Genomic DNA, 22855 nt, shown 5'->3' with positions numbered 1-22855 from the left:
TTCTCATAAATGTAGAGAAAATTTTTATTAAAAGCCTTCTGAAAAATCCAAGTAAGGCAGGTCTGCTAGATTATTCCAACCTACTTTTCTCAAAGAACTCCCCCCCCCCAAAAAACCCTATCCCATCTCACTCATCTTTAATAAATTTGTGACTTTTCTTTTCAGAAGCCCTGTTGATTCTTGTTTAGACATGCTTCCCTGCTTACGTGCTATTTTATCTTTTATTCAATTATTTTGTGTTCAGTAATACTTTCCACTAATTTATTCAGAACAGATGTTAAGCTAACAGACCTGTAATTTTCTGCTTCCTCCTCTCCTCCTAATCTTATTTTTAAAATTGGCCTTACAACCACCTCAGCCATTTATATTCACTTTATGTCCTGCCATTCTATTTTGAGTAGAAATTCCAATTCCATTCTTAAGGTAGACTGTGTGCATTTGTTTAAAGAGCCAACGTTTTCAGTTAGAATTCTTCAAAGTCTGGGGAGATTAGGGATGTAGAACATCTCATATTTGCCTCATTAGTGTGGCAAGATGTGCAGAGATGGAAAGATTCATCAGAGATGGATAATTTTATTTCTTTGATTAGAGAAAAGACACTACATTTATTGGTGACTGGAAATCTCTGATGGATTTTTGCATAAAAATGAAAAAATGAACTTGTAATTTATGGCTTTGATGATTGCACAGGATAGATTATAGAAAGAAGAGTACAGGTAGTCTTTGGTTTACGAGCACAACTGAGCCCAACATTTCTGTTTGCTAAGTGAGGAATTTGTTAAGTGAATTTTAACCCATTTTACGACCTTTCTTGGCACAGTTGTTAAGTGAACCACTGCAGCTATCAAGTGAGTAACACAGTTGTTAATTGAATCTGGCTTCCTCATTAACGTTGCTTGTCAGAAGGTCACAAAAGGTGATCTCATGAACCCAGAACCCTGCAACCATCATAAATATGAATCAGTTGCCAAGCATCTGAACTTTGATCACATGACCATGAGAGAGAGAGAGAGAGAGAGAGAGAGAGAGAGAGAGAGAGAGAGAAAGAGAGAGAGAGAGAGAGAGAGAGAGAGAGAGAGAATATAATAGTACTTACCATGAAGAATATTGGAAAACACTTCTTTGTATCTTTTTTCTTTCTTTTCTATTTTCTTCACCTTTTCTTTTCTTGCACTTATTGCTTTATCTTTTATGTCTTTGCTTTTCTGTTTTCTTCCTTACCTTACATTGGTTTTTATTCATTTTTATCTTCTTCAGACAATACTACTGAAAAAACTAATCCTTCTGAAAAGAAACCTTAGAACAGGGGTCCCCAAACTTCAGTCTGTGGACCGGCACCGGGCCGCACCATACCAGAAAACCGGGCCATGCAAATAAGTGAAGCCCCATCCACGGGATACAGGCAGCACAATGAAACCACATTCCCTCCAGTCCATGGAAAAATTTATCTCTGTGGCAGGGGTCTCCAACCTTGGCAACTTTAAGACTTGTGGATTTCAATTCCCAGAATTCCCCAGCCAGCTGGGGAATCCTGGGAGTTGAAGTCCACAGGTCTTAAAGTTGCCAAAGTTGGGGACCCCTGCTCTATGGCACCAGTCCCTGGTGCCCATAAGATTGGGGGCTGCTAATATCATCAATCTCTGTGTGATCCCATGCCACATATAGTCAACCCATTCCAAAATAAGATGTAATCTGCTGACAAAGTGAATCTCACAATTGGATTTTAAATGATTTGTTTAAATAAAAAGAATTAAATATGTTTCCATTTGCCAATATTGACTAGTTTCTAAGCAAAGCAGTGTCCTTGTGATAACTCTAATAAAGCCAGCCTACATGAATGAAATGTAAATGTTTTCAAACAGTGTAATTTCTCAAAAAGAAAACACACAGAGACACCGAACCAATTTAAAAGAATTTCATAAAGAATCACAAGAAGACTGCAAGAGAAACAGACATAAACAGTTTAGATAATAAAATGAAGGTTACTTGGATAGGAACACAGGACAACTGTAATCGCATTTTTTGATAGACAAACAAAATTCGGATAGTCTGTAAACTTGGATTATGATAAGAAATTCAGATTTAATTGCACTAACAAATAAGTTATTCAGAATGATAAAACAGATGTTTGCATATCCTAGCTGAAGTTACAATGCAAAAGATAAAAAAGAACCTTGTTTGTGATTAATTCAAATTCTCTGCATGCTCTGAAGCCTATTTTGATAAGTGAGACTCGTTTTGTTTAGACTACTACCGGTAGGCTATTGTCTGTTTTCCCCAACACTTCTAATTCAGAAATAAACTCAATTATAAAATCTGAAAAACTCTGCCAAGGTTTATTTTCATTTTAATATAACTGAATAGCTAAAACTATGGGTTTTTTTAAAATAATGTGTGAGAGAACAACAAGTAATTGTGAGGAAATCATTAGGTCTAATTATTCAGCCTAAAGAAATACCAGAATCAATGCAAGGGAGTTAAACAGCTGATACTACATGGAAACTGGTCCAATGAAGAAAGGGTATACAGGCAGTACTTGACTTACAATAGTTTGTTTTAGTGACTGTTCGAAGTTACAACGGCACCATTTTTCACACTTATGACCACAACCAGCATACCTATAGTCACATGTTTTACATTTGAATGAATGCTTGACAGCTGGTTCATATTTACGGTGGTTGCAAGGTCCCAGGGTCATGTGATCACCTTTTGCAACCTTCTGACAAGCAAAGACAATGGGGAAGCCATCTTACTAATTTAACAACTTCAGTGATTCACTTAACAACTATGGCAAGAAAGGTTGTAAAATGGGGCAAAACTCACTCAACAAATTTTTCACTTAGCATAAATTTTGGGGTCAGTTGTGGTTGTACGTGGAGGTATATCTTTAATGTATAATAAAACATCTGCCCAAATCTACCAATTTCTCATTTGAGTTATTATTCTTCAACCCCTGGCTATTTTTTACTGCAAACTTTCTTATTTAATATTGCATTTCTGACATCAAGCCCTTGCCTATACTTACAAATTATTTCTACTAAAAACCCTTCAGATCTCCTGAGTTTAGAAATTCTGGCTCACAGTACATAAAAGAACTTTCTAAACACATAACAGCTAAAGCTGGGAAGGAGACATGTCAAGCTGTTTAAGAGATTTTTATACTTTTAAGATGAATATCTGGAAAAGGTTGCAATTGATCCTATTTACAAAGAAGAAAATGGACTCTGTGTAAAGCTATTCAAATGATGCTCTTATCTAGAGCTACCACACATAGGCTGCAAAAACATAAGTGATAGTTTGACAGCAACAAAGAGACGACCACGTCACTGCATTTAACTTGTGGCCATCCAGATTTTTACAGTCTCATAGTCCTCTTTTAGGGCTACGATTCCTATTTAGTCCCTTCTAAATCCAGTTCAAACTTATCTATCTTTTCTGGTCTTTTATCCTTGTTACATCTGTTAATAATATCAGCTGTCCTAAAACATCTAAATGTAAATCTCCAATATTAACTTTACCTTGGTTGTCCAAATTCCACCCTAGAAACTCTATAAACAGCATCACTTTTGCAATTCCTCCAACTCAGTGGCTGAGGCCTATCATGCACCAGATCCCAGGATGAGGTTCCACAATGTTTGCTCCATAAATTTAGACTCTTGAGAACTTGAGATCTTCCATTGAAACAAAACATTGGAACATGAGAGATCAATAAAACGAAGCATTCCTTTATACCAGGGGTAGTCAACCTTGGCTCTTTTATGACTCGTGGACTTCAATTCCCAGAATTCCTGAGCCAGCTTAGCTGGCTCAAGAATTCTGGGAGTTGAAGTCCACGAGTCATAAAAGAGCCAAGGTTGACTACCCCTGCTTTATACTATGGAATTTGTTGCCATCAGATATGGTGGTAGCCTCAGTTTAGAAAAGTGTTTCTCAACCCTGACAACTTTAAGACATGTGGCCTGACTCCCAGAATTTCCTAGCTGGCTAGAGAATTTTGGGAGCTAGAGTCCATACATCTTAAAATTATGAAGGATGAAAAAGGTTTTAAAAAGGAACTAACAAATGCTTAGAGTACAGTTGGTGAATGCTACCTTTAAAACCCAATGTCTTAAACACTAACTGCTGGGAGGACAATCACAAGTTATACTTATGTTCACCCACAAGAAATCTAGTCACTGTACAATGGAGGGTTGTTGTTTTTTTTAACATTTCTCTTTTCCTTCCTCGTTCATTCATTTACACTGGAGAACAAAAGGAGGAAATAAAGTGGGCTAAAACTGACATTGAACTAAAGAGTAAGCATTTGTAATTATCTATGTTTTTAAAGTTTCCATTCTTTTCCATTCCTGGATGTTCTCTCTTACTAAGTGATAATTTAGGGTGAAGGCACCTGAAGAAAACAACATAGTCTTTATGCTCAAGACCAGTGCTTTTTTTGTATATATATATAAAAAAAGGTGCCGGAACTCACACACGTCATACAACCCGCCTTGCCTACCCTACAAGGTTCCATCCAAAAAAGGTGTCGGAACTCTGTTCTGGGCGTTCTATGACAAAAAAAAGCCCTGCTCAAGACAGTTGTCAATTCAGCAGGAACACAAAATATAAAATACTAATATTTCATGAAAATGGTGCTATTTCCCCAAAAGTGCCTGCATCCCTCTTCTAGTAGTCTCTGAAACTTAAAACTCTGGCAGATTTCCCATTGTGGACAATTTTTCTAAAAGAAAAATATAACAGGTTACTACTGCACTATGTGTGGTTTCAGACTATCGCCACTATCTCTAAAGAATATTGGACATTTTATTGGCAAGTATTATGCAGAAAACATTTCTCTGACTTGGTAGTTAGGTGCTTCTGGGGAGGAAAGCTATGGCAAATCTAGACAGCATACTAAAAAGCAGAGACATCACCCTGCCAACAAAAGTGCGTATAGTCCAGGCCATGGTTTTCCAGGTTGCAATGTATGGCTGTGAAAGTTGGACCATAAGAAAGGCTGAGCATCAAAGAATTGAGGCCTTTGCACTATGGTGCTGGAGAAGACACCTGCGAGTCCCTTGGACTGCAAGGCGTTTAAACCGGTCAGTCCTAGAAGAGATCAACCCCGACTGCTCTTTAGAAGGCCAGATCCTGAAGTTGAAACTCAAATACTTGGCCACCTAATGAGAAGGAAGGACTCACTGGAGAAGGGCCTAATGCTGGGAAAGATTGAGGGCAATAGAAGAACGGGACGACAGAGAATGAGATGGCTGGATGGAGTCACTGAAGCAGTAGGTGTGAACTTAAATGGACTCCAGAAAATGGTAGAGGACAGGAAGACCTGGAGGAACGTTGTCCATGGGGTCGCGACGGGTGGGACACGACTTCGCAATTAACAACAACAACAACAAAAATACTTATATACAGCCCTTTCTGAGCCTGAAATTAACCATCAGCTCTGAAAGCATTAGGCAATGACTCTGAAGAGCACCCCCCTTTCACGCATATTACCCCGAATGCATTTTAATCAAAACACTGTCCATCAAATATATCAAGGTATTAATCAATGGACATCAGATATTGCAGCTGCTGCTCTCTTGTCAGCTCATTAACTTTGTCCTGGGACCAGCTGGTTAGTAGAACAACAATAACAACAACAAAAAAAAAGTTCAAGAGAATAGCTTACATTCCAGTCTTTCGTTTTACATTTTACACATGTACAGCTAAGGATTATTATATATTTTTATTACTTTCTTTTCTCTCTTATTCTCTCTTTGTCTTCTCTGTAATCTAAAATATTGTCTTGGGAACACCTCACTTGATTAAAGCCATGAGAAATGGTAAGGGCAGTGACCTCACATTGACTCATAAAGTGACCTCATGGTATATGAAAGCTTATAATCTGGAATGCAAGACAAATACAGGGTAAAGAGCATGACTTAATGCACTAGATTACATTTGTATATTGCTGTGTATTAGTTAGAAAGGGGGATTATGTAACTTTTGAATTAAGATGTTCTCAACTCAGCAAATGGAACAGATGAAAATATGAGGACAAATGGCAGTTGAGAAATAGGTTTACTTACAAAAAGGCCAAAATGTTCCTCAGAAAGTATAAAATGATACCATCTACAATAGGTTGTTGAGGGTGTACATAAAAACAGAAATCCAAAATTTGCATGTTATACTCAAGTGCATAATGATAATGGAAGCACCAGATTAGAACTTTGGGAAGGAAGGAAGGAAGGAAGGAAGGAAGGAAGGAAGGAAGGAAGGAAGGAAGGAAGGAAGGAAGGAAGGAAGGAAGGAAGGAAGGAAGGAAGGAAGGAAAAATCTAGAGGGAAAGACATTTTGAAAGGTGAAATGAATGGAAATAGGAACAGAGCACACTCAGTGATGGAAGAATGAATCAGATTGGTGAGTGATGAGTATCTGCTTAGAAAAAATGTATGTGTGGACCCATGGTTTAAACATGGCAACTTATATGTAAATATGCCAAAGGAATAAATATAAACCTAAATGCAGGATTGAATCTATTGCTATTACAGACTGAGATATGTATGAATGATAAGATGATGTTTAGTAGCCCTGTATGTGGTACAGACCATTATTTGGTAAGAGTGGATCTTAGGAAAAAGCAGACATGGAGAAAAAGGATAAAAATGAAAGAAATGAGAGTGAAAGTCAAAGAAGAGTGAATGAATTATGGTAGGAAGAGAAACAATGAATGCAAAATAGAGGAACATGGAAACTACATTGAACATAATGGAGAGAATGGCTTTATAGTATACCATAAATGTGTGAGGAACAACACTAATGTGAAGAATTAGTGCATTAAGAAGTAGGTATTTCAGTTGGGAGGTTAGTGAGGACCTTTGGCATGGTTGTATGCTCTAGTGACTTTTATTGAGCCCTAATTTGGGTTAGTGATTTTTGGTTTTAATGAAATTCTCAGTTTTTATTTTGCTCACTACTCAGAGGTTCTTGGATAGATGAGCAGCCATCTAAACTGGATCAATATATATACATAAATAATGAAATGGATGGAATTGTGATGGAATTGTCAAAGAGGGAGTATATAAGAAAACATGCATATATTACTATACAAAATGAAGATGAGAAATATTCTATATTGTGTAGAGAGATAAAAAGAATGCTGCAAAGACTGTAATCAAAGACAGCAAGGAATGGTTAAGTTAAAGAAGGCAGAGAATAGGCAGTGTGAGTTGGGTGGAATAAATAAAATTGCTTTGGAAGTGGCTTCAGGGAATTATGCAAAGAGACTCCAGCAGAGCAAATGGTATTAAAAATAAAACTGATGAAATGATTAGGGATGAAACTGCAGTGGAAACACACTGGAATTTTAGATATTATTTGAGTGTGGTCATGATGTGCCAAAGAATGGAACTGGAATAAATGTTGTACACATTAGTTTTGAAGAAAAAAAATGAAAAGAAGGTCATAATTGGTGAGAGAATGTTGGAAAAATGGTGAGATTGTAAATGTAGATGGTTTAACTGAAGAAATGTTAAAATATGTCTGTGGTTTGCTTATGGAGTGGCTGCGTGACTTGTTTAAAAACTGCATGTGAAGGCTCAGTCTGCAGCTAACAATTAAAAGAATGCTATGATTCTTGACATCAAGAATGAATGAATGTAAAATCTATAAAGTGTTATATGTTCCTTTGGGAATTTCTAAATGAAAGAGCAGGAGAGGTGACAATGAGCAATATTTGAAAAATGCAGTAAGGTCTTATGTTCCTGCAGACAGATATTTGCTTTTCAATAAGTCACTGAAATATGTATGAATGTGGAAAACTTATTCCATATTTGTTGATTTGGAGAAAGTGCATCATCAGATGAATAAGCATGAATTGTGGAATGTTTTGCCTGAATATGCACAGAGGCATCGTTTGTGTGTGTGTGTGTGTATGTGTGTGCATGTGTATGTGTTGGGGAGAGAGAGAGAGAGAGAGAGAGAGAGAGAGAGAGAGAGAGAGAGAGAGAGAGAGAGAGAGAGAAGGAAGGACAAAATGACAAATACAGCATCACTGTATCGATGCAAATCCTGTTCCTTTTTAAACTATGATGTGACATCACATGCATATAGAAAAGGTCCTGTAGAGCAGGGGTCCCCAACCTGTGGGCTACAGCCCACTACTGGGCTGTGGCCTGCTAGCCAGCGGGCCGCAAAACAGGCTGGCCAGTGCGTGCACGTGTACACACTCACTCACACAACCACTACGCAAACAGGGCGCCGTGTGGTGAAAATGGGGCAGTGCTAGCGAGTGTCACATGGGCGTTAGCACCGCCCCATTTGTGTTGCAAATGCTCGCGGCTCCATTTGTGTATGCGCACGGGCATGTGCATAAAATGCTTCCCCTCCCTTTCCCTCCATTCCACCAACCAAGATTGGAGACTTCTGCTGTAGAAGCCAATTAATACGGAATTTATGCTAATTTATGTTCTGTTGTGAAAATAAGTTTTCAATTCCAGCAAATATAAAATTCTTATGCCAAATTTTTAAAAAATAGAATAATTTGAGTAAAATTTAGAATAAATAGAATAAAAACATACGTAAATATAAATCAACTGGAAATGTCAAAACAAATATATTTATTATTTTATCCCATCTTTATTATTTTTACAAATAACTCAAGACATGAACATATCCAATATCTTCCTCCTCCTATTGACAAACCCCAAGAGAAAAAAAAATCCAGGCAGTTCAAATGAGTATAAAGATTTATTGCAAGCTTAAGCTCTCTACAAGAATCTGAACTACTAATGGTCAAAGCAAATTGGTGGTAGATAACAGTCAAAAGAATTCAAGGTGAGCTAGACTTAGATTTTTTTGTGGTGTGAAGGAACTCATGATTGATGATACATCTGACCCCTCTCTCCATCTCAGCCTAGTCATCTCCTACATGTATTTTCCTCATAACAACCCTGTAGGTAGATTTGGCTGAGAAAGTATGATTGGCCTAAAGTCATCCACCTGATTTTCATGGCTAAGGCAGGAACTGAACTTACGATCTTAGCTTGGTGCCTTAATTACAAAATCAAACTCTTTCTCTCTTTCTTTCTCTCCCACTCTGTCCCCTCCCCATATATCTCCTGCTCCACTCCACTTAGTAGTTTGAAGATGATGTTTCTCAAGTCTGTTTCAGCCATGGGCCAGTCACTATCTCTTTACAAACTTTATATCACAATGTTAAGTCTGAAATAAAACAGAATGAGAGGATGGAAAACCTGCATACCGAGCTGATATTGAAAGGAAGGATGAACTACAATTTGTGTATATGTATTGTATTATACATTCAGCATTTTACCGGACTATATGCACCAATGAAAATTTATATGCTCCAAACTTCAGAGACTCTGTTGAAGCCAAAACAAAGCGATCAGGATCATCACTGCATCAAGTCCTGCTTTCCAGTTTGTCTCTCCAATTCTTGTTCATGGATTCTTTTATGTTTTAAATTATCCACTGGCTAGGAAGCTGAACCAAAAACCACCACAAAAAAACAGAAACTCAGACAGACAGGTGGACAACAGTAGACACACAACTGATTTTTTTAAAGTGGTAGCTTACTGGGACTTTAAAACTCAAGCATAAGATGGTTAGGCTTCTAGAAAGGAAGTCAATAGAGCAAGATCGTTCTAACATAAAGCTGAAGTACACTGAGAAACAAAATACACATGATTTGAGAGACTGATCTGCTAGAATTCAGTTTCATGAACCCTGCACCATTAAGATCAGAGACCAATCAGAAATTCCTGGCACTTCAATCCTACCAATCTCTGTTCTACCTACTAACCAGAAACTAAAAGATATAATTAAAAGTAAGGCATATTTTGAGAAAACAGCAACTTGATTTGATTTACTTAATTTCAGATTTCTAATTCAGATATGATCTCTATGATAGATTTTCTTAAGCTGTTGCCTTCCATACTGGCTAACCGTTCTAGGAATTCTAATTCACCCCAGCATGGAGAACATCCACTTCGGATTCCTTTGGATATGCGAAACCTAAATTGCATAAAGGGCATATCTGAACAGAAAGATGGTATTGATCACGTACGTACATACGACGCTCTTTCTAGAGGAAAAAGCAGTTTCTCATTTGAGTTGGGAGATTAGAGTCTTGTAGTTACAGGTAGTCTTCAACTTATGACCACAAGTGAGCCCAACATTTATGTTGCTAAGTGAGAAATGTTTTAAGTGAGTTTTGTCCCATTTTACAACTTGTCCCGTTTGTTAAGTGAATCACTTCAGTTGTTAAATTAGTAACACAGTTGTTAAGTGACTCTGGCTTCCCCATTGACTTTGCTAGTCAGAAGGTTGCAAAAGGGACCTGATCTGACCCTGGAACACTGCAACCGTCATAAATATGAGTCAAAATATGAATTTGGATCACATGATTGTGGGGATGCTGCAATGGGCGTAAGTATGAAAAATGGTCGTTAAGTCACTTTTTTCAGTGCCATTGTAACTTTGAAAGGTCACTAAACGAACTGTTGTAAGTCAAGGACTACCTCTATTGTCTTGATTTTACTTGACAAAAATGGTATACAATTTATAGCATTTGCATCCACCGGCCACTGACTAGTTCCAGTGTTAGGTTTAAAAGAAAGATTTGCTCTATGACAGCCAGAAAGATGGAAGGTAACAAGCTAAAAGGCAACTCTTTGTGCCCATATTTCAACATGCTCTTTCCTTTCTTCATCAAGGGACTGAGTGTTAAAGCAGAGCCAGTGCAGAAATTCAGAGCATTAACACAAATGCTTTTCATTAAAACTCAATCAACACTGCAGCAAGGCTACCAACTGAGATTAGGAATTGACTGATCGGAGAATGTCACTAGCTTTCAAAACTGAGAACTAAAAACAAGTACAGAGAAAGACTCAATAAAAACAGGCGATACAGGAACCTCCTAATCTTAAACACATGTTCATGAATAGAAGCTGTATGCACAACATGATTGGTTTTTTTTTAAGAAAAATTAGGGCTACCAATAGAGGCAGAACTTGGAATGAAAGACATGTATTTGTACAGAACGAGAATAGTCACCATGGTGCCAATGTGCCTACAGATTATCCATAAAGCTCACCCGATTGCTGCCTTTTAAAAAGTATATATATATATATATATATATATATGTCTTTGGTTGTTCGGGTTTTCTCCCGCGTAAAATTGGAAGTGTCTTGGCGACGTTTCGACGAAGTCCCATTCGTCATCTTCAGGCTGGTGTTTTCAGCTTCGTGCTTCGAGCAGCAATGTGTGGTCTTAGCTGTTTCTTCCTTTTAACTGCCAGTGGGGGTATGAACTGATTGGGTGGGAGCTTAGCTGTGTTCTGATTGGGTGGAGGTGTGTTCTGATTGGTTAGGGGCGTGGCTGTGCTCTGATTGGCTGGGGGGTTGGCTGTGCTCTGATTGGCTGGGGGAGTGTTATGTTTGGTTGTGCTCAGGTTAGTCTGAGTTGCAGAGGGGTTTAAGATTTTGTTTTGGGCTGCCTTGCTATTTTTTGGCTTCGCGTTTGTGGTCGTGCCTCATTTTCATGGAGGGTGTCAGTTTGCTTCGTGTATGGATTGGAGGGCTTTAAAGTGGCTAATGATGCAGCTCTGGTCTGGCTTCTGGTTTGTGGTCGTGCCTCATCATCGGTGTGGCTTTGGGTTTGCTTTTTGCGTGGATGTGTGGTGGTGACATCCTGTGTGGTTTTTGTGAGTGTGGGTCTGGTATCATTTTTTGTATTAGGGAGTCGTTTGTCAATAAGGGCGGGTTTCCAAATGGCTGGTAGGCGGGAGGTATCATCTCGCTTGTTCATGCTGTGTGGGCGTTTTTCTATCTCGATGGCTTCTCTGATTATTCTGTTATTAAAATGTTCACTTTTGGCAATGGTTCTGGTATTTTTAAACGCGAAGCCAAAAAATAGCAAGGCAGCCCAAAATCTTAAACCCCTCTGCAACTCAGACTAACCTGAGCACAACCAAACATAAACTCCCCCAGCCAATCAGAGCACAGCCAACCCCCCAGCCAATCAGAGCACAGCCAACCCCCCAGCCAATCAGAGCACAGCCAGCCCCTAACCAATCAGAACACACCTCCACCCAATCAGAACACAGCCAAGCTCCCACCCAATCAGTTCATACCCCCACTGGCAGTTAAAAGGAAGAAACAGCTAAGACCACACATTGCTGCTCGAAGCACGAAGCTGAAAACACCAGCCTGAAGATGACGAATGGGACTTCGTCGAAACGTCGCCAAGACACTTCCAATTTTACGCGGGAGAAAACCCGAACAACCAAAGACCTACATACAAACACCCGCGAAAACCTCAGAAAACTAATATATATATATATATATATATATATATATATATATATATATATATATATATATATATATATATATATATATATATATAAATTAAAAAATAACTACATGAGAAAGAACCTTGCTGCGAATCATCGCCTTCATGCCCCATAATGACTCTGGGCCTCACCAAGACAGCACAAACAATATTAGCCAATAAAATTAAAATGTGGGTAGTTTGTTTATTTATTTATTTATTTATTTATTTATTTATGAGACTTATATACCGCTTTAAATGCAAGCACTCTTTAAGTGGTGTACACCAGTAAGCAATGTATATATATATTTACATTGCCCCCAACAATCTGGGTCCTCATTTTACCTACCTCGGAAGGATGGAAGGCTGAGTCAACCTTGAGCCGGTGAGATTTGAACCGCTGACCTGCTGAACACAGTCAGCTAAAGTGGCCTGCAGTACTACACTCTAACTGCTGCGCCACCTCGGCTCTTCTGCCTAGAGCAGGGGTAGGCAACCTTGGCTCTTTTATGACTCGTGGACCAACTCCCAGAATTCCTGAGCCAGCCATGCTGGTTCAGGAATTCTGGGAGTTGAAGTCCACGAGTCATAAAAGAGCCAAGGTTGCCTTCCCCTGGCCTAGAGCTTTTTGGGGAAGGCTTATAAAAAGACAAAAGGGAAGGGGTAGGAAGGAGAGGGAGTAGCAGCACCACACCTACTTGCCTCTTGTTAAGTAAGCATTCGTGGCAGTAAAAGTGCTGTTGTGATAGATGTGGCTACATTGTCAAATATAGTAATCCAATAGAAGAGACCAGTTCAGGGTTAGTTCTTAATGTTTTCTGGTTATTTTGGAGTTGTTTTGAGGAATTCATCTCTTCCAGTAGCAACACCCAAGTGATCAAGGATCAGCACCAGACAAACAATAAAGCAGAAAAGAATACTCTAGTCAAGGAACCACCAAAGAGGAGATCACACACTCCCACCAAAACAGGAAGGGCAGGCTATTATATATATATATATATATATATATATATATATATATATATATATATATATATATATATATATATATATATATATATATATACAGGAAACAAACCCTACACTCATTCACTGGGATGACATTACTTACCTAGGTAATGAAATGTCTGCAAACAAATAACCCAAATAACCAGACTTCCACAGAGTAGTAGTGATGTGGTGACTGCCCCAAAAGGTTGCATAGCCTTGAGGCAAAAGCTGTAATGCCACACCTATGTGGTCCACCTTCATTGTTCTGTTGTTATGTATATTTCCAGATGGCTGTTACATAGCTGGACATCAAAGATGGAAGAATAATTGCTTAGAAAAAAGATTTAGATCTTGGCAGCATCTAAAGAAAACTCTGATAGGATCAGAGCAACAGAATCAAAAGATAGGAAAGGCATTTCAATGGAAGCTTAGATAGAACTGGATTGTCTTTCAATTTATGGTTTTTAAGAAGAGGTTCAGCAGTCATCTAACAGAACTGACCCAACCAATACACTTATTTTCTGAACCCACGTACAAAGCCTTAATCGCAAAGTCCCTTGGAAAGACACAGCATGTGGAATCACAAACAGTTTCTAGGACTGTTGTTTCTTCTGAACTAGACAGGTATGAATAGGTTAGTCATAAGCACTAATCATCTTCATTAGTTCTTTTTTCATTTTTCCTATAAATAAATGAAAAAAGCAAAGCAAAAACCATAAATCACTTCATGAAATTATACTATTGGAGCGTCATGAGTGAATTGCTCCTTTTATAATATGGAGCCCCAATGAATAGTTTTCTTGCTTTCATGATCACCGGCTTCAAGCAGGAAAAAAAAAAAGAACGTGAAAAAAAATGTAGCCATCGGACAGATTTATTTACCATGAATGATTCACACATAGTATGCATGACTGCGGGCATCACCTCTCCCAGAACCTGGCAATGTTACAGGGAGCAATTTCTCCTCCCACCCCCAAGCATCAGCTTAACTTGAAGAGTTTCTGCATTATAGTAAGCCGTACAAATGTGCTTTTCTTTCAACATTAAGCATGAATTATATATTGACCAAACACCTTTCATGTGGCCAAAGCAAGGAAAATCTAACTTGACATTTATTTTTTGGCTTTCCATGTCACTTTCAAGGACAAAACCCAAGTTGTACTAGAAGTAAAAGTCTGCCAAGCCTTAGAATTCTATACTGTCCTAAAAGTGTGAATCTGAAGTTGTGTTTTAATCTTTGCCTAAATTATATGCTCCCTAGGTGGTCTAAGGTAAGGTCTCTTTTTTAAGTTTCAGCCATTATTTACCCTATAGAAAACAGAGTAAGCAGTGTTTTTACTTGAGTACATTTTTTTATCCTATGTTTCACCGAAAGAATTTAGGGCTGTACATATCATTTCAACTTCCTGATCCCTTTTATCCCCACAACAATTTTGTGAGATAAGTTAAGGTTGACAGCAATTAATCCCAAGTTATAAATTGCACGGATGACTGGAGAATTGAAATGTGAACTTTCTGTCCAATACTTTATCCATATAGAGTTCACTGGGTGAGCTCACACATTGCCTTAAACCAAAGCTTATGGAACTAAGTCCAATTCGAGTGGGTTCACGTATCTTGCTACATCACAAATTAAGGGTAAACATCTTCTGAACAAAGGGCCATCTTGCTTCCAATGTGGGTCGGACTACTTTAAATTCACCTCCCTTGTTTTATAATAATTTATGAAGTGGGGTTTTTTTTGTGAATCAGGAGATTTTGTGGATCAGGAGAAAGAGGGAGGGAGGCTACACAATAAGTTTCAGCTTTTTGCTTCATTCAGTGGAAGATACATTTTTTTAAAATAGAGGCCAGGTAGTCATCTATCAGGGACTGAGTCAGAACTGAAGAAGCTTCTTGGATAAGAAGTGAACCATCTTCAAGGAAAAACAAAGAAAGTCTATTGCCTCTTGAAAAAGCACCTTTGGGCCATCTATCAGGGATGGTGTAGTTATTTCTAAAATGTGTAGGAAGTTGGACTTGATAACCTGATAGGTTCCTTCCCAATATGATTATTCAACAACAGTGGCACAGGACTCCTTTTCAGTATGATAGCTCCTTTATACAACTAGATAAAAAATTCTGCAGTCCATCACTAGACTAGGAACTAATGGCCCTATCTCCATTGCAGGAATTTTTCCTTATTTTGGAGGGGGATGCTTTTAGTGGATTTGAAGGAATGAAATGAGAATAAAGTATCAATTTCAAATTGATATGAAACAAGAAGGAAGGAAGGAAGGAAGGAAGGAAGGAAGGAAGGAAGGAAGGAAGGAAGGAAGGAAGGAAGGAAGGAAGGAAGGAAGGAAGGAAGGAAAATCAGCCTATATTTTGAGGATAAAAGGATTCGTTTTTTAAAAAAATATTTATAGTTTATTATTTTTTAATTAGCAACAAAAAGAGAAAAAAAAACCCACAAGGATGATGATGGAGAAACATACATAAAAAATGAAGGATGGAGGGATTCATGACTTCACTGGCAAATTAAACAGAAGGTATTATTCTTTAAATCCTCCAAAACCCCAAGATCTGAAAATGTTCCAACTGGGGCCAAACTTTTGTACCCTGGCTCTAAACCATGGTCTGCAAACCACAATGTGTGGGTTACAAACTATACTAAATCTAAATCAAAATGCTTCATTATAGGATGCCATGCTTAAATGGAGACAAGGGATTACTCTTCCCAAATGTATTAATATGTGTGAAGCATTGTATTGACTTTAACTCTGAGTCAATATAAACCCTAACTTTGTTCAGACTGTTCTTTCTTAAAAAAACAATGATCCACCTTCCCACACCCCTTGTTGTGACCTTTGTATCACTATCACAATCTGATAATCAAAGAGTTCAAAGAATTTCTGAAACAACAAAATTTAGAATCAGGCCCATGCATGAGATACCTGCTCTTTTTAAACAAAGGCAGTATACAAAAAAGAAAATTCAAGGTGATAGCAGCAAACAAAACTAAGAGAAAGTAAAAATGCTTCCAAACTCAAAAGTTAACCCCCACATGATGTTTCAAAATCAGAATTAGGCTATCCCCACAGATTTCTTTCTAGCCTCCGCCTGTAAAAATTCTGATTTCTATTAAAAATGAACTCCTGTTATAGCATAAATCTGTATCACTAAAGGTATAGTAATTTGTTGAATAGATGTCGGAAAATGGTTTAAGCTATTGGGTTCAAAAGGAAAAGGTAAGGGTCAAAAAATCTGTACCTGTATGAGCTGCAGATTATCCAGGTGGTTTTTCAGCACTTTGCTGAAAACCTTTAACATTTTGTATATTTGAGCTTTATGAACTTTCTTTAATTAAGGAGTCAGTATCATCAGGAATTCATTAACAATATCACAGATGAATAATCAAGAAAATTAAGCATGAAACAAAATTTTTGTCCTATAAAATTCCTTACCTTGAATGCACTGAAGAGTTCCATCTTCACCCCTTATGGTAAAAGTTTCACCTGGATTAACTTGAACAAAAATGACCTGCCCAGAAAAAAAAGAGAAAGAGACTAACATGAAAATCTTCAAATCATTTCAGTTTAACTGCAAGTTTACAGTACGGCACAGAAAAGGTTTTTCAGAAAAAGAAACAGGATAAATCGAATCCCAAACTATTATTACACAAGTCATAATTCTTTAAATTAAGCTATATTTAAACCTATAATAGAAAAGCAAACATACAGTATTCTTTAAAAGGAGCCCAAATTTTCATCTGACATCTACCAAGGTCTACATCAGTGGTTCTCAACCTTTCTAATGCTGCGACCCCATAATACAGTTCCCCATGTTGTGGTGACCCCCAACCACTTATACATCACTGGGTGCCAGGGGCGTGGCCAAAGAAAAGGGGAAAAAATGGCGGACAGCCTTGTTTGGCGACCCCCGTGAAATGGTCATTCGACCCCAAATGGGGTCCTGACCTGCAGGTTGAGAACCACTGGTCTACATGAAAGAGGCTCAAAGGGCAAACTCACTGAAGAATATCACCTTAAAGCAGAATATATTTTAATAAATCAAATTACAAACCTGCTGTTCCAAGCCCAAATTGCTCATGATCCAAAAACAAATAAAAATGGAAACAAATCCCAGCAAGAAGTAAGCCAGGAAAACAATAGTGCTGGTTAAATAATCATCATCATCAACAAAAAAAGTGCTGATCCAGCTATACACAACTGTGACCATTTAACAAAATAATTTCTGAAACCAGCTTCACTACAGAATTAAACTAAAAGACTACTATTTCTTTGGCCATTTTAATTTGTAAAATATCTTAGCCTGTTTATTTGCAGTTGTTCTTCATTTTATTGTCAGTGTCATTATTTCATGGTATATCACAGCATTCAGTTGCCTAAGTAACTCGATTTGCTTATGCACCAACCCAGTTCCAATGAGTGAAGACACACAAATGTTTCAAAAAAATAAATAAAATTTATTCCAGATGAGCTGCCTTAAAAGTAGAAACTGCATATTTCTCTCTTCAAAGTCACGTTCCTACAAACCATTATAGAGAGAGAAGATTCACCGAACATATTGGGACTTACTGCAGATTGGAACACAGCTGCAATCTTATCATCCCACAAAATAAATTAATCCTCACAGGGGTGCATTCCAACTGAAAGGGTCTTTGTAAGCTATCAACTTATCAGAACAAAAAGAGGAAGGAGACTGAAAAAAAGTACACCATGCCAGAGAAAAGACAAAACATTATGAATTATTTAGGAAAGGCATTAAAAAGAAGACAAGGATAAATACCACTCTATCATCCTACAATTTACCCACATATGGGGTGCTCATTAGGGAAGTGGAGGCTAAAACATATAAAGAACATTGTTGGAAGTGGGTATGTCTAGTTTAATGATTAGGGATGATATGATAGCAGTGTTCCAATATCTGAGGGGCTGCCACAAAGAAGAGGAGGTCAACTTATTCTCCAAAGCACTTGAAGGCAGGACAAGAAGCAAGGGATGGAAATCGATCGAGAGAAGCAACCTAAAACTAAGGAGAAATTTTCTGACAGTTAGAACAATTAATCTGTGGAATGACTTGCCTCCAGAAGTTGTGGGTGCTCCAAAACGGAAAGTTTTTAAGAAGAGATTGGACAGCCATTTGTCTGAAATGGTATAGGGTTTCCTGCCTAAGCAGAGAATTGGATTAGAAGATTTCCAAGATCCCTTCTAACTTTGTTATTCTATTCTATTATTATATCAGCAAGATGGAGAGTAAGAGAAAAGATCAAGTAGTTTTCTCCCCTGCAGTGAAAAATATTTAATAGTTGGGATTTTCTTGTTTAAGGGGAAAATAATGGAGTAGAACATCATTTGGAACTGCCCATTGCCCTTCTCATCCAAGAAGCCTAGAAGAAAGAGTAAATCTTTTTTCCCCTATTTAATTCTCACAAAGGCTCTGTTAGACAATGATTGACCCAAACTTTAAAAAAAAAAAAAATAGAAATTCCAATCTGGATTTTCTTAGCTTAACTTTCTGACTACAATGCCACATAGCAAAGTAAAAACCATCTTGAGATACACATTGCTTCAAGCAATGTGACTGAATCATAGTAGAGCCAAACTTCACACAAATAAGCATTCTGAAATGAGTCCACAGGTGATACCATTTATTGCCATGGGGCATTCTAAGGGTGAAGCTCAAATACTTTGGCCACCTAATGAGAAAAGAGGACTCATTGGAAAAGAGCCTGAAGTTGGGAAAGATTGAAGGCAAAAGAAGAAGGGGGCAGTAGAAGATGAGATGGTTAGACAGTGTCATCAAAGTAATGAATATGAATTTGGGCAGACTCCCGGGGAGAGTGAAGGACAGAGGGCCTGGCATACTGTGGCCTGTGTTGCTCACATAGAGTCAAACACAACTTAGCGACTGAACAATAGATTCTAAGCTTACAATTCAGATATTACAACTAAATCAATTCATATTTGATTTTTTTAAAAATTGGAGTTTAGAAACAATACGAAATGTAGATAAAACACCAAAATACACTAAAAAAATAAACAGAACAATCCTTAAATTAAAAAAAAGACACAAAAAGAGAAAGATAAAAAACAAACTAAGAGAAAAAACCCGCCACTTATATTAAATTTACCAATAATCACTGAATATACCATAGAGTAAAATGTTATCAAAAAAATAACATAACATCTCAGCCAAAGTAGAATATGTTACTTCATCCTTTGGTTAATAGACAATAATGCCCTTTTCAAGACAAATTAAGTTAAACATTTCCAAAAGCCATTTCTTAACTTCTGGAACAATATCACTTTTTCAAGTTCTCAATATAATTCTTTTGGCCATCCCTCATGCAGGATACAAGAAGGTCTTCTTCTGGATATTCTTAGCCATGATAGCCATATCATGGTTGAGGCAAAAAGAGGATGAAAAAATATGACCAAGTGACATCTACCAATAATGCTTGCAATGATATCTACGACTGGTGGCAGCATTTTGAAGCTGTTTAGCTCTTCAGAAGCACTGTTATTTTAAACCCTTTAACGTGAATTGTACACCTGCAGGAATTGGTATTCATAAGCACACTACCTCTGATTTTGGAGCTAGCATATGAGCAGCAGTTACAGATTGTTTTACCTTCCATGAATTTATCTAATGCCTCCTTACAGCCATTATTACATCTTGTGATCACTGAACCATGCCTTGCATGAAAAAGGAATTCCCTTCGTCTATTCTGGATCTGTCATCGTGCCAATTTTTGGATGATTATCCAGATTCTAGCTGGATAGAATTTATTTTCTCACAATGAGATTAATGTTAGAAATCTCCATAGTCCTGCTCACCCTCCTTCCTTTAATTTAAAAAGGCCTAAGTGCAGCCTTTTCACATATGTTGTTAGTCCCCAAATCAACACAGCTAGAAATATATAGCTAAAATAAACATTAGTTTTACTCCTACCTCCCTTGTGTCCAATTTTAGAAATAGCTTCAGGAAAAGAACTCGCCTTTTTTCTTGTTGAGAAGTAAAGTACAATGGATATTAACAATAAGACATATAATGAAAAGTTACAGGAAAAGCAAAGGTAATTCATGAAACATAAGGGATGATTGCTGGCAGATGATATTAGTGGAAGAGTCTGGGGACTTAACATATACCAGCATCATGCTTCGGTTCCTGATAAATAAGTTTGCAAGAATTGGCTGTAGGAACATCTGCACCAACTCTTCAATGCTTCAACCCAGTTCACAGTGCCTGAAAAGCATCCTTTAGTTGATTCCAAGATGGAATTGAAAACGAGGGAGTACACATTAAAAACATAATTATCTCTACTATACCCATAGGGGGAAAATAACATCCATCATGTACATTGCTCCCTGGTTCAGCAATGGTGGAAAGACATTTGGGAAAGTAAGCTGCTTTCACAATGGTCATTTTTTCCCATCATACATATAGTATTGTGGCGGTTTTTTTATTTATTAAATTTCTATACCAACCAACTCTGGCAGCTTACAACAGCCTAATAAAAGCATATAAGTAAATGAATAAAAACACAAATTAAAAATAGAGTTAAGAGCAAATTAAAACTTACAAGTAAAATAAAAAGTAGAGTTATTATTATTATTATTACTATTATTATTATTATATATAAACTATTTTATATATATATATATATCCTTTCAGAAACTGAAAGGATCATATTCTAAAAATTACAGTGACCAAGCTAAGAATCATGCAGAATTATTTAAGTTGTTTTGAGAATGAAAATGTGATACATTTTCTGGCCTCTTGAAGGAACACAGGCCTAGGTTAATTTTGTTAAACAAAAAAAAATTAATTTCATTAAAAAGGTTCAAAGTTTAGCCTAATCTGAACCACCAAGAAATGAAACCACGCAGAGTGAGCCACAGATGGTCTAACAGGTCAGAAGCGGGCTAGATTCTCAGCAGATGAAACTTGTAGAAGAATGGGACAGATAATGCACCTGGAAAGGCAATCATTTAATTTCTTTTTTTTCTTTTCCTTTTTAAATCAAACTCATGAAAAGGAAAAGCACTGCTCTTCTCTCAGAATTCTCAGAGCAAAATGTCAAATACACCCACTAAGTCCCAATTTTAGAATCTGGCATTCCCCCTTCAAAGCATTGGCCAGTAGTAGTAGTAGTAGTAGTAGTAGTAGTAGTAGTAGTAGTAGTAGTAGTAGTAGTAGTAGTAGTAGTAGTAGTGGTAGTGGTAGTAGTAATGATAATGATAATGATAATAATAAAGTTGGAAGGGACCTTGGAGGTCATCTAGTTCAACCCCCTGCTCAGGCAGGAAACCTTATACCATTTCTGACAAATGGCTGTCCAGTTTCTTCTTAAAAACTTCCAATGTTGGCGCATTCACCGCTTCTGGAGGCAGATTGTTCCACTGGTTAATTGTTCTTTCCACATGTAAAAAACAAGTGAGCAGTATAGTGGTTAAGGCATTGAAGGAATTGCCAATTTGCACTTACCTTCAGACATGGAGCTGACTTACGACCATAACTGAACCTGGAATTATGGTAGTAAGTCATGCTGATTACTAAGGAGTCACCAAATGATCATACTTGATTTTATGACCTTTTTGCAGAGGTTGTTATGTGAATCCATTGTTTGCAATGGGTTTTTTTTTTCTGGAAACTGGAAGGTTTTGCTGAAAACTGACATTTTCTGGCAAAATATTTAATAGTAGTAACTGTGAGAGGGACCTCGGAGTCCTAGTGGGCAATCTCCTCCAACATACATCATCATCACTATATTGCTAATAATGTGGTGGTTTTTTTTACTGTACATCACCTACATTCTTAGTTGATTGAACTAAACAGATAATTTATTCCTCCTGACTTCCTTCCCTTTAAAAATTTTGAAACACGTTTGGGATATGTAAGCTGTTCTAATAGCTGTTTTACTATCTTTAATTCCAGTGACCTTTACCAAATTATCAAAGCAAAAAACCCTTTTCAGGACTAGAAACAAAAAGTTTAGAAAGTTAAAAGAAAAATGTTAGAGATTACATTGGCTCTGAAATCACTATAATTCTGCTATAGCTTACTATTATGGCTAAATTATAAGTTTTAGGAAGAAAAAAAATGCTAACGTGGATTGCTGTGTTAGATCTGCAGCAAGGATTTGACAAATTACTCATTAGAAGGCGCAAGGACAGCAAAGAGATCAGAATTTGAATTCCAGGAAAGAGAAAAATACACTGATAAAAGGCAATCTATCTGCAATCTTAGTTCAATCAGCAGTTAGAGACATCTGTCTCACAACCTGGAAAGGCCTATGAATTATTCACAAGGACCACTGTTTCCTTCAAATAAAGACACAGCATTCAAAACAAAGTGATAGAACCGAAAGATCAAACTGAGCTTTGCTCTTTAAAGGCACATATTCTTTAAATGACGTGGCATTTCACTTACATTCAAACTATTGGACTTTCAGAAATTAAGCCCTAAAGTCTGCTTTCTAGAAATCAAAATTGACTCCACGCTGCCACCACTCCTTTGGCACAAAGCC

At 37.4% G+C, this 22855-nt stretch overlaps 1 protein-coding gene across 8 annotated transcripts in view; it reads right to left on the bottom strand.

The window, feature by feature from the left end:
• FNDC3B (fibronectin type III domain containing 3B) overlaps positions 1-22855 on the bottom strand; it is a 369819-nt gene that overhangs the window by 215164 nt on the left and 131800 nt on the right. For all 8 annotated transcript variants that reach the window (XM_039338145.1, XM_039338154.1, XM_039338138.1 and 5 more), the window contains one exon: positions 16767-16842. In XM_039338145.1, coding sequence (XP_039194079.1) covers positions 16767-16842 — 76 coding nt within the window. The remainder of the gene's footprint in view (positions 1-16766; positions 16843-22855) is intronic.

Source organism: Crotalus tigris, unplaced genomic scaffold (assembly GCF_016545835.1).
Source record: "Crotalus tigris isolate CLP2741 ecotype Arizona unplaced genomic scaffold, ASM1654583v1 scf7180000017549.6302385, whole genome shotgun sequence".
In the NCBI taxonomy this organism is placed as follows: Eukaryota; Metazoa; Chordata; class Lepidosauria; order Squamata; family Viperidae; genus Crotalus; species Crotalus tigris.
The sequence above is the reverse complement of the archived record's forward strand: the minus strand, read 5'-3'. Positions and strand labels throughout refer to the sequence as shown.